Source organism: Martes martes (assembly GCF_963455335.1).
Source record: "Martes martes genome assembly, chromosome: 12".
Lineage (NCBI taxonomy): Eukaryota > Metazoa > Chordata > Mammalia > Carnivora > Mustelidae > Martes > Martes martes.
The window spans coordinates 89020755-89034166 of NC_137900.1; the positions used below are offsets into that span (position 1 = coordinate 89020755).

Below are 13412 nucleotides of genomic sequence, written 5' to 3' on the forward strand. Positions count from 1 at the left end.
CCCACATGAACCATTGTCTGAGATTTTCCAGAGGCCGCAGTTTCTTTATAACAATCTAGGTGTTTGTATGACTATTGGCTTCATACCTATTTCTTTCTCAAACCCCATGAGGGGAAGGGCTGGGTCTCTCTTGTCCGTCAGCAAATTCTCCGCCCTACAAGCCAGTGCCTGGCACATAGTAGATGCTCAGTAGAACGAACGCATTAATGAGTGTGATATCCCAGGGCAATTCAGTTCAGCAAACACCCAGTGGTGCCTATACTGGCTGGCCCCCGGACAGGGGTCAGATTCCAGCCCTGCCCCCTGGGGACCTGAGTCTGCAGTCAGGACCCAGGCAGGGTGGGGGTGGGAGGGGTAGAGGTTCCTGGTGCAGGGGCTCTAGAAGGGGTTTTGACAGAGCTGGGGGCGGCCAAGGGAGGGCAAAGGCTGCAAGTCAGAGCAGGCAGTAGCTGACAAGGTCTGATGATCAGATCCGGGGGTGCCAGGCCATGGTATTTGGATTGAGTTCCAAAGACAGTGACAAGACACTGAGGGGATCCTCACCAGACCTGGACAGGATGAGAGAGGGACCATGGGACACCTGGCTGTCATGTTTCTGTGAATGGCAAAGGCAGCTGCTCAGCTCCTGATCCACTGTCGCTTGGGTTCTCTGCAAGGTCTGGGGGAGGCCAAAGGGTCAAGGAGGGCTCCAGGGGGGGCGTTGAGGGCCTCAGAAGCAGGCCTGACCGCAGACGACATTCCTGCCAGCCCCAGGTTCCTCATCCTCAACTCTTCTCTGGATGCTCAGAGGAGCCAGGGAGGTCAGGGCTGGGGGAGGGAGCTCTTTCTTTATGACCCACCCCGGGGGTCTAGTCAGTGGCCTTGCCCTTGGAGCAGAATCTACAGGCCCTGTCTTTGGTGGTGGCTCAGGATGGTCTCGAGGACAGCTGCTTCCTGCTGTGGAAACAGATCTTTGCCTGTTACTCTGGGCTCCCCAGGGAGGAAGGGGCCTGTTCCATTCATGCTCAGCCCTTTACCCTGCTACCACTCCCTACCACCCCACTCCTGCCCCTGCCTTGGGGCCAAAGACCCCTAGAGCCCCACTACCGTAGCATATGCCACAAATATTGATTGATTGATTGCTTACTGTCTGCCAAGCACTCTGCAAGGTGCTGGGATATACCAGTGAGCAAGAGAGTTCATAATTTAGCAAGACCGGCTGACATCAGCAGATAATCTCTCTCTCTCTCTCTCTCTCTCTCTCACACACACACACACACACACGCACACACGCACACACACGCACAATTTTGAAATCTCACCCATTGTCGTAGAAGACGACTTGAGGGAGTTATAAAAGACTACAAGACTATAATGGGGGTCCAGACATACTGGGGGCCGGGGAGGGCCTGCCTGAGAATGGGACTTCTGAGCTGATACCCAGAGGGTGAAGAGGAATTTGGCAGACCAAAAGGAGGGAGGTGCTTTCTAGGCAGCAGCAGCACGTATAAAGTCCCTGAGGTCAGGAACAAGTCCTAGAACAAGGTGGATCTTAAGCGGAAAAGACATTCAGTGTTGTCTTGCCCAGTTGGCTCCCTGAACTCTGCTTGCACACTTTCAGAGGTGGGGAGCTCATCCCCTACCAAGGCTACCAGTCCCCTCCTCAGATGGCTGTCAGAAGGCTGTTTATCCCGAGCTGACCTCCGCCTTTCTCCATCTTCCAGTCTGTTCCCTTGTGGTTCAAACCACAGCAGGTCTGACCCACACCCTCTCTGCCCGGCCAGGCCTCCTAGAGCTAGAGGAGGGGTGGGCTTTTGAGTGGCTTTCTTTGCCTCCCCCATCGTCCACAGGGAGTCCTGGCCTCTGCCCACTGACCTCCTGCCCTCTCACCCTCCAGGTCATCCGGAAGGGCTGGCTGACCATCAATAATATTGGCATCATGAAGGGGGGCTCCAAGGAGTACTGGTTTGTGCTGACCGCTGAGAATCTGTCCTGGTACAAGGACGATGAGGTGAGTAAAGGGCCACTGGTCATCAAGGGCTTCGGCTGGGGCCAGAGTCAGGCTCAGACACTACCAAGGGCTTGGAGGAGACCGGGCCACCCAGCGAACAGGGCTTTTCTTAAATCCCGTCAAAGACCCTTGGGCGAAAGTGGGCTGCAAGGATCAGGCGCAGGCACTCCTGGGAGTCCGTCCAGGCTGGACAGAGAAGGCGGCTTGGCAGGAGCAGGGGGCCTGGGACTGAGCGCCCTGGAGAGGGTGGGCAGGGGTGCTGGGCGCCCCTCCCTGACCCCGCCAGCCCTGTGGCCTTCCTGTTTTCCTGCTCCAGGGTGTGCCGCCTCCCCCGTGGCCCCCGCAGGCCTATGACACACACATATCCAGCTGCCAGACACCCTGTTAACCCCGGCACCCCAGTCCCCCAGACCCCAGCGGCGCAAGGGAGGTGCCCCAGGTGCCTCCAGGCCGAGGGGCCAGGACTGCCGGGGCCCTGCAGAGACTCCACACCAAACCCCTCCCTGCCCACAGGGGCACGCAGAACCCCTGCCGCTTCCCTCCCTCGCTGCCCTGCCGGTCTCCTTTAAGAATGAGTCTATTTGGCTTCCACATCTGGATTCCAGAGGTGACCAGAGAGAATAGGGAGGGCTCGGGGTGTGTTTTGGGGGGGGACTTGTGGTAATGAACTCCAGCTGGCCACAGAGTGGGGGAGGGGCCTGCTTTCGGAGGAGAGGGCGCTCTCAGTGGGGAAGTGGGGCTGGGGTGGGGGCTGTGATTTTGGTCTCCGAGCTCCCTCCCTCATCCCTGCCCCCTCCAAGTCGCCCTGGGCAAGGCCCCCACTTCCCCATCTTGGGCTGGGCCCTCCGTCGTCACTGGCGGGGACGCCAAGCCATCTGGACCTCATTACCCCAACCCTGGCCTCTCCCTGAGCATGGGGCCCCTGGAAGGGATGGAGTGTGAGGTGGTGTGACGTGGGTGGGGGGGTCGCTTCCTGCTCTGTTGCTCAGGCGGGCTGCCTAGACCCCTCGTGGGCTGGGGGTGCTGACTGCTGGGCCCAGAACTCCTGGTCCTCTTATGTCGCAAGGTCCTCATGCGTTGGGCCAGGGGACAGTGTGGCCTGGGACTGGGGGCTTCACTGCCCGGGGAATGTATCCAAGAGGGGCACCATCCTTGGGTGGCGGGGTTTCTTTGAGCTTCGTGTGTACATTGGGGTGGGGTCGTGTGTGGGGCGCAGTGGGGGTGGGCAGTGAGGGCCGGGAGGTGGGGTGTGTGAGGCTGATCAATGCTGTTGGGGGGAGCATTGGAGGAGAGTGTTTGGGGTATAAGCATCTAGGTGTGATCGGGGGAAGACTGCGTGTGCCTGAGCCCCGTGTGGAAGGGAGGGTGTATGGATGTGCTCGGGACAGAAGGACGGGAGCAAGCCAGTGTTCCCTGGTGAGGGTGTGTGTGTGTGCGCATACGTGTGTGTGCCCCTGGGAAGTGCAAGTGTGCTGGGTGCTTGAGTGTGTGGCTTGAGTTCGGGTGTGGGAATGTATATGCCTGAGTTGTCGGGGTGTGCGTGTCGAGTTGTTGAGTGTGTGCGTGTGTGTGTGTGTGTGTGTGTGTGATGTGAGTGGATTTTTGCACTAGACCAGCTTGCGGACATGGAGGTGGTCTGGCCTGCAGAGAGAATGGTCTGTCCCCCTCTCTCCCCAGCCACCAGCCCTCTGGTCTTTGGGACTTGGGTGGCCCTCTGGGCAGACAGGCAGCTGCCCATATTCCCAGTCCTCATTTCCCCCCCTTCTTCTCAGGCTTCCTCCGCCACCCATCAGCACCCCCTTCCCATCTCACAGCAGGGTGCCCCCTTCCCCCTGCACCTCCTCCCAGCACTCCCTTTGCGCCCCCCCACCCCGCCAGCCCCCTGCCCCGTCTCCTGGTTCCGGTTCTGGGATGGTGGGTGGGGGTCGGTCCAGCTCTCCAGCGGCGGCGCCGAGGGTCTAACCCAGCCCAGCCTAACCAATGTGCAGACTACTGTACAATTTGGGAGTCCTGAACAGATAGTCTAAACACTGGGTAGACGGAGTGGAGGTGTCCTCTGGTGCATCCAGGCAGCAGTGTCTGTCCGTCGGGTGGGAGCTTCAGCCCCATGTCCTGGAGATCCAAGGCCCCCAGCCCCAGCCTAGCCAGCCCGTGGTCCCCTCTCTGCTCCTGACTCCCCTTCTGCCTCCTTTGACGTGGCAGGGGTGAGCGGGAGCTTCGGCTGGGAAGGAGGGGCCTGGGGAGGGGGCCGGCCAGCAGGAAGGGAGGGGTGGGGGGAGGAGGCCGCTCCTACCTAGAGTCCAACCCCAGAGCGCAGGGCGGGTGGTGGCGGGGCCTCCCTCGAACGCTTCCAGATGTTCTCTGGCCGCGTGTGCAACTTCCTCCTCTCCTCCCCCAGCCGCCCTCTGGGGCTCCCGGCCACCCGCCTGGCATAAAGAAGGCTTTATGTGGCCGGATGGGCCAGGCGGGTGTGGGGGGCAGAAGGAGGTGGGCAGGATGGCGCCAGGACTGGGGAGCAGGGTCCTCCTCAACCCAGCACCCCCCCCCGCTCCCCTCCCCGGCCCAACCTGAGATCCTGGATGAGCTTCATGTCCAAGCCTTGAGTCCCTGAGATCTACACAGTCGTGCCCCGACCACAGCACGGGTCCTGGAGTGTGGGCACGCAGGGTACCAGCAGCGGAAACCCTTCTCCTCCCAGAGCCCCATCCAAGTGTGCACGCAGGCCTGGCTCCCATGTGCCCATCCAAGATACACAGATATATGTTTACGGCATGACCAGAGAAAACAGGACCAACACGTAAAAGAAAGGGAGCCTGGAACAAAGAAAATATGGGGAGGAGGAGCCAAAATATATGCCAAACTTTCTAGGGAGTGAGCTGTCTAGTTTGGCCTTATTGCTTCTTATGATAATGAGTTCCCTGTCACTGGGGGTGTGCAAATGGCAGGGGAGCCATTCCTTGTCTGAGAGAGACATGTCTGTCCTCCCAGACGACTACAGATAAATTAAACATGTTTGACGCATGCAACAAACCATCTGCGTATAAACACATGTGCCCACAGTGTGCCCCCCAGGCACGCTCCATACAAACACAGATGTTTACAGTTGTCACACACACCTATGAGAGTGGACACGCATCCACCTTGACACACAAACATGCTCACAAGGACCCATGGCCATGCTGGGCATCTCCTCAGGCACACGTGCGCACACACACACCTGGGCAACACAGACAGGCGGGTGCACATACACACGGGTCACAGGGTCCATGCTCCAGCAGGCATGTGTTTGCAAAAGCACACAACTGCACACATGTTGCACACACAGACATACCATCTCCAGGCTTGTGCTGTGCCCCTGATTGCTAACACATGGACGGCTGGGGGCGGGTGGTGTGGGCTGAGCCAGCCCTTTGAAGCTGCTGGAGCTGGTGGCCCCCCCTCACTGTCTCCACAGTCAGGAAATGAAGTCAGCAGCTTAGCCAAAGCAGGTCTCGTTGGCCAGGCCGGGGGCGAGAGAGGATTGAGTGTGAAGTCCCTGCTGGGGGCTGGCCTGGATGGTATCCAGGGCTTGCTTGGGGTGGGACCGGGAGCCCCCCTCAGTCTCGCCACCCTGCACTCTTGGGCTCTGGCACGTATGCAGGGGTGGTGGGAATGGCTTGAATGCCATTGGGAACGAGAGGTGCCCGGCAGGCCCCAGGCTCCATGGCCAGGCTTTCTTCAGACAGCACCCGTGCCGTGCATGGCACGCAGGTGCCCCCGAAGCCCAGGGCCACTCTGGGGCCCCACAGCCCCAGCCCGCCCCGCCTCACCACATGGAAAACCCTCTTAGGTTGTAAGACGTAGCAGGGAGCAGTGCTGACCTCGCCCATCGCTCCCACCTCTCTCCACAGGAGAAAGAGAAGAAATACATGCTCTCCGTGGACAACCTGAAGCTACGGGACGTGGAGAAAGGGTTCATGTCAAGCAAGCACATCTTTGCCCTCTTTAACACTGAGCAGAGGTGGGTCCCCAGACTGCGAGCCCCCAACCACCCTCACTGACCAGAAAGGACAGAGACCTTCCCCGAGCCCCACGGCAAGTCATTCCTTTGACAAATATTTAGTTGGTCACTGGGTGAGCACCTGCTCTGCCAGGCCTGGGGATCAAAGAAGAACCCTTCAGGCCTGATCCCCTTCTTTGCTGCTCAGTGTCCAGTCGGGTCGGTGACGGTACCGGGCCTCTCCCCTCCCAAGCCAGGGCCGACTCCAGCTGGCTTCCCCTTACTCGAGATGAGGGATCAGTAGAGCTTCCGTCAGAGAGGTCCCCAGGAAGGCAGGGGGAGCCAATGGGTACTGCATGGTCAGGGGTGCCCCCTTTTGAGGGCTCACACACCCCCTTTTTTAGTCCCTTTCTAATAGAACATTTGACTGCTAATTTCACTGAATCCTCACAATGACCCAGGGAGGCAGGAGCCGTTTTATTAACCTATCTTCCAGGCGAGGAAACTGAAGCTTGGAAGGAGAGGGGACTTGCCCAGGGTCACACAGCTGGGAAATGAGAAAGCCCCGCCTGGACCCCAGGCGTGATGCCTCCAATCTGTGCATGCCCTTAACCACCTGCGTGAATGGGTTTCGCGCCTTCTCCCCTCCCCACCTGCCCCATCCTGCAGGAATGTCTACAAGGATTATCGGCAGCTGGAGCTGGCCTGTGAGACACAGGAGGAGGTGGACAGCTGGAAGGCCTCCTTCCTGAGGGCTGGCGTGTATCCTGAGCGTGTTGGGGTGAGTGGAGGGGTGGCGGGGGCAAGCGACTTCCCATAGGGACCCTGGGTCATCATCCTCAGGAATGTCACGTCACGGTTCTGAGCGCTTCTGGGGCTCAGAAATAGCATGGATCCTCCCCTTACCTGCGCTGGCGTGGGATCAGAGTGAAGCCTTCCTCCCGTCCTCCAAAGCCGGTTTTTCGTGACCCTCTGCCACAGATGGCACTTCCTGCATCCCCTTCGTATCGCGGTGGCTTTTTGTAGCTACCTTCACTTTCCTCCTCTTTCACCGTGGCGATGTCTACAGTTGCCCTAGGGTTGGGGTAGAGTGCCCTGGGTTCACTTGCCTTTTCCTTTCTGTGTGTGTCTGCTTCGGCTGTGCTTGCTGGTGGCGGCGGTGGTGGCGGTGCCAATGCCGGTGTCATGACCTCTATGGCTTTGGTGTGGGCCTCCCAGGACAAGGAGAAAGTGAGTGTGCCCCTCCCTCGCCCTCTACCAGGTGTCTCTACCCTGGCAGCAGCTCTGGCCAACTCCTTAGCTTCAGGAATTGACCCTGGAAGGTCTTTCCTAATTGATGGACTGGGAAACTGAGGCAAATTCTAGGCACTGGACTGAGAGCCGAGATAAGGCTGAATGGGGGTCTGGGATCCTAAGAGGCACTGGGGTGGGTAGAGTGCAGACGCAGTATGTTTAGAGGAGCCGGTGTTTGTTCTCTGTATGGCAGTGTTCCAGGCACCCTTGGAGGGGCCGAGACCCTGGGGGTGCCTGGAACCTGGCTGCGAGGGCCCCACCACCCTGATGCCCTCTCTTCTCAACGGCAGGCCAGCGAGACTGAGGAGAACGGCTCAGACAGTTTCATGCACTCCATGGACCCGCAGCTAGAGCGGCAGGTGGAGACCATCCGGAACCTGGTGGACTCATACATGGCCATTGTGAACAAGACCGTACGGGACCTCATGCCGAAGACCATCATGCATCTCATGATCAACAATGTAGGTGCAAACCCTTTGTGGCCGGGGGTGCTCTCTGGGGACCAGGGAGGCAGTGGCCAGGCTGGCTTGGGGGAGGCACAGCCAGTCCCTGGGGATCGGGTCTTGCCATGTAGATATAGGTCCACACCAGAGCTGTCCAAAAGAAATATAATGTGAGCTTTGTACATTATATTGTAGAGTCACATACCCAAGTTGTTCCAAACATGCTTACATGTTTCCCAAAAGGAACCAGGAATCACATCTTTAGGGAACCCCCAGACCATGTTTTGAAATGCACGCCCTGCAGAATGGCTTAATGAAAAAGCCCGGCCCCCAGAGAATGAAAACTGTGTTTGAATCTTGGTTTTGCCACAAATTCTGTTTGACTTTCAGTAAACTACCCTCTCTGAGCCTGTTTCCCTATATGTAAAAATATGGATAATAATAGAGTTGAGAAGTAAAGGAATATAAAGCAGAACAACACAGTGCCTGGCACATAGTAGGTGCTCAGCGTACGTTTGTAGCGAATAAGTGAGACACAGGCCTATGGCGTAAAAACCTCAGCGCCTCTCCATGAATATCCAAGACCAGGGCCAGGTAGCACCACGGAGAATAAGGAACATATTAACCCACCGCCTACACAGAGACACATTTCACCCAATGCAGGCACCACCTGACACCTGTTACTCAAGGGCTTAGAAAATTTTAAACTGTCATCTACCATACTTTGGTCCCCTGGAGTGCACAAGTCCTTGGCAAAGGTGTAACTAACTACCCCATTTATAGATAGGGAAACTGAGGCTGAGACGAAGCTGAATAACTAGGTGTCCTCGTTGCATGATAGGCCCTGAGTGCCTTCCCATATCTATGACCTTGGACAGGTCACTTTTCTTCTCTGGACCAACTGAGAAAAGGGCAAGGAGGGAGGCTGGGAAGCGGGGTGAGATGCCCGAGTTCAGGCGGTGGCAAAGCCAGGACCCGGGGAGCTCCCAGCCCAGCGTGCGGTCCTCGCGAGGGGCGGCCAGAGTGGTACAGGCGTCAGGTCCCAGCCCGTCCTTCTCTTCGCGTGCCCGCAGACGAAGGAATTCATCTTTTCGGAGCTGCTGGCCAACCTGTACTCATGCGGGGACCAGAACACGCTGATGGAGGAGTCGGCGGAGCAGGCGCAGCGGCGCGACGAGATGCTGCGCATGTACCACGCACTGAAGGAGGCACTCAGCATCATCGGCGACATCAACACGACCACTGTCAGCACGCCCATGCCCCCGCCCGTGGACGACTCCTGGCTGCAGGTGCAGAGCGTACCGGCCGGACGCAGGTACCAGGGCCGGCCCCCACGGCCCCAAAGCCCCCCAGCCCGGGGCCCGCGGGAGGAGGGCCGGGACCGGGCAGTGGCGCGCCCGCGTCACCGGAACGGCTCCCACCTGGAGCAGGGGGCGGGGCTTAGAGATGGGCGGGGCTTGTTGCGGGGCGGGGCTTGCCGTGAAGCGCTGGCTGCGGGGCTGGGTGGAGCTGGAACTTTGGAGCCACCGGAGGCGGGGCTTAAACTCCGGGAGCAAGTAGGATGCTGTGGGGCGGGGCTTCCGCGCATGGGCGTGGCCGGCGCTGGGCTGGGGCGGGGCCTCAGGGTGGGGCGGAGCAGCTCATCTCTCCCCTCCTTGTCTTCCGCGCCCTGTCGCACGCAGGTCACCCACGTCCAGCCCCACGCCGCAGCGCCGAGCCCCCGCCGTGCCCCCAGCCCGGCCCGGGTCGCGGGGCCCTGCTCCTGGGCCTCCGCCTGCTGGGTCCGCCCTGGGGGGGGCGCCCCCCGTGCCCTCCAGGCCGGGGGCTTCCCCTGACCCCTTCGGCCCTCCCCCCCAGGTGCCCTCGCGCCCCAACCGCGCCCCGCCCGGGGTCCCCAGGTGAGTAGGGGCTGAATACGGTGGGAGAGACCACCGGGCGGGCGTAGCTGGGAGGGAGGTGTGGCCAGAACCGGCCCTCTCCATCCAGGGCGCTCCGACGTGGGTGCAGGAGCCACGGGACGAGTGGCCGAGGGCTTGCGGAGCCTGCCCCCCAGGGAGCGCTGAGTCCCGGAGGTGGTCCTTTCTAGGGAGGAGGCCGTGGGACTCATCCCACCTGCCCCCTTCTTTCCAGCACTTGCATGGCGCTTCCCTTCCTTTTCCCTTCTCTCTCCCACACGTCGCATTCCTCCTCCTCTCTCCTCGCTCTCCTCCTTCTCCATTCTGTTCTCAGTTCCTCTCTCCCAGCCCCTTGTGACCTACCTCAGGTCTGGGGAACTCTGTACCCAGATCCTCTCCAGATGTGGAGTTTTTCCACTTACATTCAGGGCTCCTCTGAGTCCTGACTCTTTGAGCTGTCCCAGGGGGTGCCTGGCCTCTGGCCCACAGGAACAGAGGCCAGGCTCTGACTGACCAGCAAGGTGTGTGATGTGTGTGTGGGCGTGCACACGAGTGTGAGTGTAAGAATGGCATCCAGGCACGGACTAGGGTACGGAGCAGCTGGGAAAGGGGCCTGGGAGCCATGGGGCAGTCGTCTTCTCTATATAGAAGTCTTTCTTCTATGGCTCTGCCTCTGGCCCTGCCTGGCCTGGACCAACATGGTGGGTGCTGGGCAGGAGTGGGTGAAGCCTGCCCCATTCCCAGAGATTTCCAAGGAAAAGGCTTCTGCTTCCTCCCCTGGATTTGCCTCTTGATTCATGGACCCTTTTTCAAGGAAGCTCATTCTGATATCTCAGTCCCTGTTTCCACTGGCCACATCCCTTGAGGAAGAACACATCAGACCAGTAGCATCTACTTGTGTTTCCAGATGGCTGGAGGGGTAGGGCCTAGCCTTCATGGGTCTAGCCTCCGTGAACCCCAAAGGAAGCCGAGATGGGACTTGCTTCCACGGAGATCTGATGACCAAAGCAGATGGGGTAAAGCAGGCAGCGGGGTACTGGTCAAGAGCACGGGATTGGAGTCCAGAAGTTCTGGTTCATCCTAGGCTTTAGGCAAGTCACTTTCCCTTCCAGGCCCTCAGTTTCCCTCCTACCAAATGGTATTTAACATTCTGCCTTTCTCCCAGGGCTGGTGTGAGGATCAAGGGAGACTATAGAGAAGCCGCATGAATTGCAAATGTGGCCATAGGAACGCTTTGCTAACTTCCCTCCTGAGTTCAGATTCTTAAGGGTATTTGACATGCCCAGGTCTGCGCTGAGGGGTGACATATGGGAAGAGGAAGATTTGGCGCCTGCTCTAACTCCAGTCTTGGTAACACACGAGAAACACTTGGCAAGTCCCGGCCCTGCCTCGGGGAAGAGAACAGTCTGGGAAGCTTCAAGACAGATTGACCTGGGGGAGGACTGGGGGCTGATGGAGCTAAGACTCGGGTGATGAGGAGTCAGGGACATCTGGGTACAGAGCGGCGGTGTGGTACGGGCGAAGGTTTAGCATAGGATGCATTGAGGAGAGGAGCTGGCCAGAGAAGAGCGAAGATAGGAGGAGGAAGAATAAGAAGAGGTTGCTCTGGGTACGGTGGGGCAGGCTGCAGAACCTTAAAAGGTCACAGAAGAGTTTATCTTCTTGGGACTCAATGCTGTGGGGACTAGGCAGCCATGGAAGGTTCTCGGGCAGAGAGATGGCCACTGGACCCTAAGAAAGCAAGACCTGTCCCTTATGGGAGTGTTGCAGGGGGCCCTCTGAGCACGAGTGTGCAGGGAGCTGGTGCAAATGCCTCCTGTGTATGGGCGAGCTTCTGTGTTGTGACTCAGCCCACGCGTGTGCTTCGGTGTGCCAAGTGGTTGCATGCCACAGATCCGTGCTGCACGCGCCGGCCAGTGAGGGTGCTGGGCAGCGGGAGGTGGAGGAGGTGTGTGCGTGTTGTTCGTAGGCATGTGTGTCGGTGTGTGCATGCGGGGCCGTGGGGCCTCCCAGCATGTGTGTGCACGCCCGGGCGTGTGCGTGTGCGTGGCCCCGCCCCCAGGCCTGCCACCTCCGTGTGTGTGAACTGCCATGTTGATTTCGTGCTGTCTTTCAGAATCACTATCAGTGACCCCTGAGGAGCGTCAGCCACGGTAGGTGCACACACGCCTCTCTGCCCGCTGCATGAACGGTGTGTCTGCCCCCCGCTGCACCAGCTCCATACTGGGGGGCACACCTGGGACCTCAGAGCCAGGCTCCCCTCCCTCTCCCTTCTGCAGCTCCAGACTTATTCTTTCCTCTTTCTGTCCTCGCTGCCAGCTGGCTCTCTCACCTCCCTCACAGCGAGCCTCGGGACTCAGTGCCACTCACCTCCATGGCTGAGCCTGGGGAGCTCTTGGGACAGGCTCCGCGCCCAAGCTGGCAGTCACGGGTGCTCTCGGGAGCCATCAGAGAGGGCAGAGAGCTCATGGTTGATGGTGTAGAATCAGGGAACTTGGAGGGCCTTGTGCGTGGGTCGGACTTAGCCAGCCAGAGGCCTTGGAACTTCGTCCTGGGGGTTCCACACTTGCTCCCCAATCGGAGCCGTGCTGTCGGGGCAGGGCAGAGGAGGGCCCGGCCGCACCTCCTCTTTCGTGCCGGCCGATGAGCAGCCATCGGGGGCGAAGGCTCTGGTTGGTTGCTGCTTTCTGAAAGCTGGAGGGCCCTGGGCACAGCTCACAGGTGAGGCAGGGTCACACAGGCCGTCTCCCTCCCTCCTTGGTGTTGTCATGAAGGCATGACAAACGACAGTGTCCTCGGCCCCAGGTGAAGCACCATAGCTAGCCCACAGGCTCGTGGGCCCGGGGCCTGGTGCTCCTGGGGTGACCTACGCTTTTCGGCCAAGGGGACCACAGTGTCCGCCGACCTAGGCAAATCAGCTTCTCTGAGTCCCACTCTGGCTGGGCTGCATAGTCACCCAGTGACCCACCTGCCACTCTGTCCCTGCCGCTGACTCTTGCCCTTCTGCTTTTCCCCAGCAGGAAGGGCCCAGCCTCACCTACGCGACCTGTGGTCCCCCGACCAGCTGAGGCTCCCCTCTTAGACTTATAAGCCTGTGGCCGCTGGCATCCGGCTTACCTGACCTCCCTGCCTCCCCAGGGTCCCTTCTGAGGACTCCGGGCTTTCTGCCCACCCAGAGGGGCCCCCAGTGCTCCCTCCAGCCATCCTTTTAGCTTTGCCCTCCTGGTTCAAACAGTGTTCTTTCTCCTCCTGTCTCCCTGCGTGAGGACTGGTGGCTGTGGCCTGGGGCTCGCGACCCCACACTCCGAGGCTAGGGATGGCTCCGGGCCAGTACGTTGGAAGACGGGTGGGGTGGGGGTAGAGGGAAGGCAGGGGGCGCCGAGCATGTGCCTGGAGCTGTGGGTGCACTGCCTGGTGGTGTATGAGAGACCAGCGTGCGTGGCAGGGGGAGCGCCGCCCCGGCCTCCCCCCACCCCCAAGACCCCTGGGAAGCTGTGGCCCCCACCCACCTCCAGGTCCTCCTGCCTTCCCTTTCTCTCTCCTCCATTCCAGAACCCTCGTCCACACCCTCAGCTTCATCTTCTCCCCCTACCTCCCCATCCCCTCCGCCCCGCCGGGCTTGGCCGCCCTTGCCTTACCACTTCTCTCCCTCCTTCTCTCCGTTCTCTCTTTGCTTTCTCTCCAACTGCCAGCCGATCGGGTCAGGCAAGTCCATCCCGTCCTGAGAGCCCCAGGCCCCCCTTCGACCTCTAACCAGATCCCTCTATTCCTCGGAGACCTCCCTTTCCAAGCCTGCCTGGACGGCTGTTCTG

General features: G+C 59.7%; 1 protein-coding gene across 9 annotated transcripts in view; it reads left to right on the forward strand.

Annotated features, from left to right (window-relative positions):
* Window positions 1–13353, forward strand: part of DNM1 (dynamin 1) — a gene marked incomplete at its 3' end in the record, with an annotated part of 44236 nt that extends 30883 nt beyond the window's left edge. For 2 of the 9 annotated variants that reach the window (XM_080820042.1, XM_080820041.1), the window contains exons 15-21: window positions 1877–1990; window positions 5881–5990; window positions 6639–6762; window positions 7553–7723; window positions 8779–9020; window positions 9388–9603; window positions 13293–13353. In XM_080820042.1, the coding sequence (XP_080676168.1) occupies window positions 1877–1990; window positions 5881–5990; window positions 6639–6762; window positions 7553–7723; window positions 8779–9020; window positions 9388–9603; window positions 13293–13353 (1038 nt within the window). Of the gene's footprint in view, window positions 1–1876; window positions 1991–5880; window positions 5991–6638; window positions 6763–7552; window positions 7724–8778; window positions 9021–9387; window positions 9604–11716; window positions 11739–12617; window positions 12691–13292 lie in introns of those variants that run through there. The other 7 variants (XM_080820040.1, XM_080820039.1, XM_080820043.1 and 4 more) reach the window with 4 other exon arrangements.
* Between the last annotated feature and the right edge of the window lie 59 nt (window positions 13354–13412).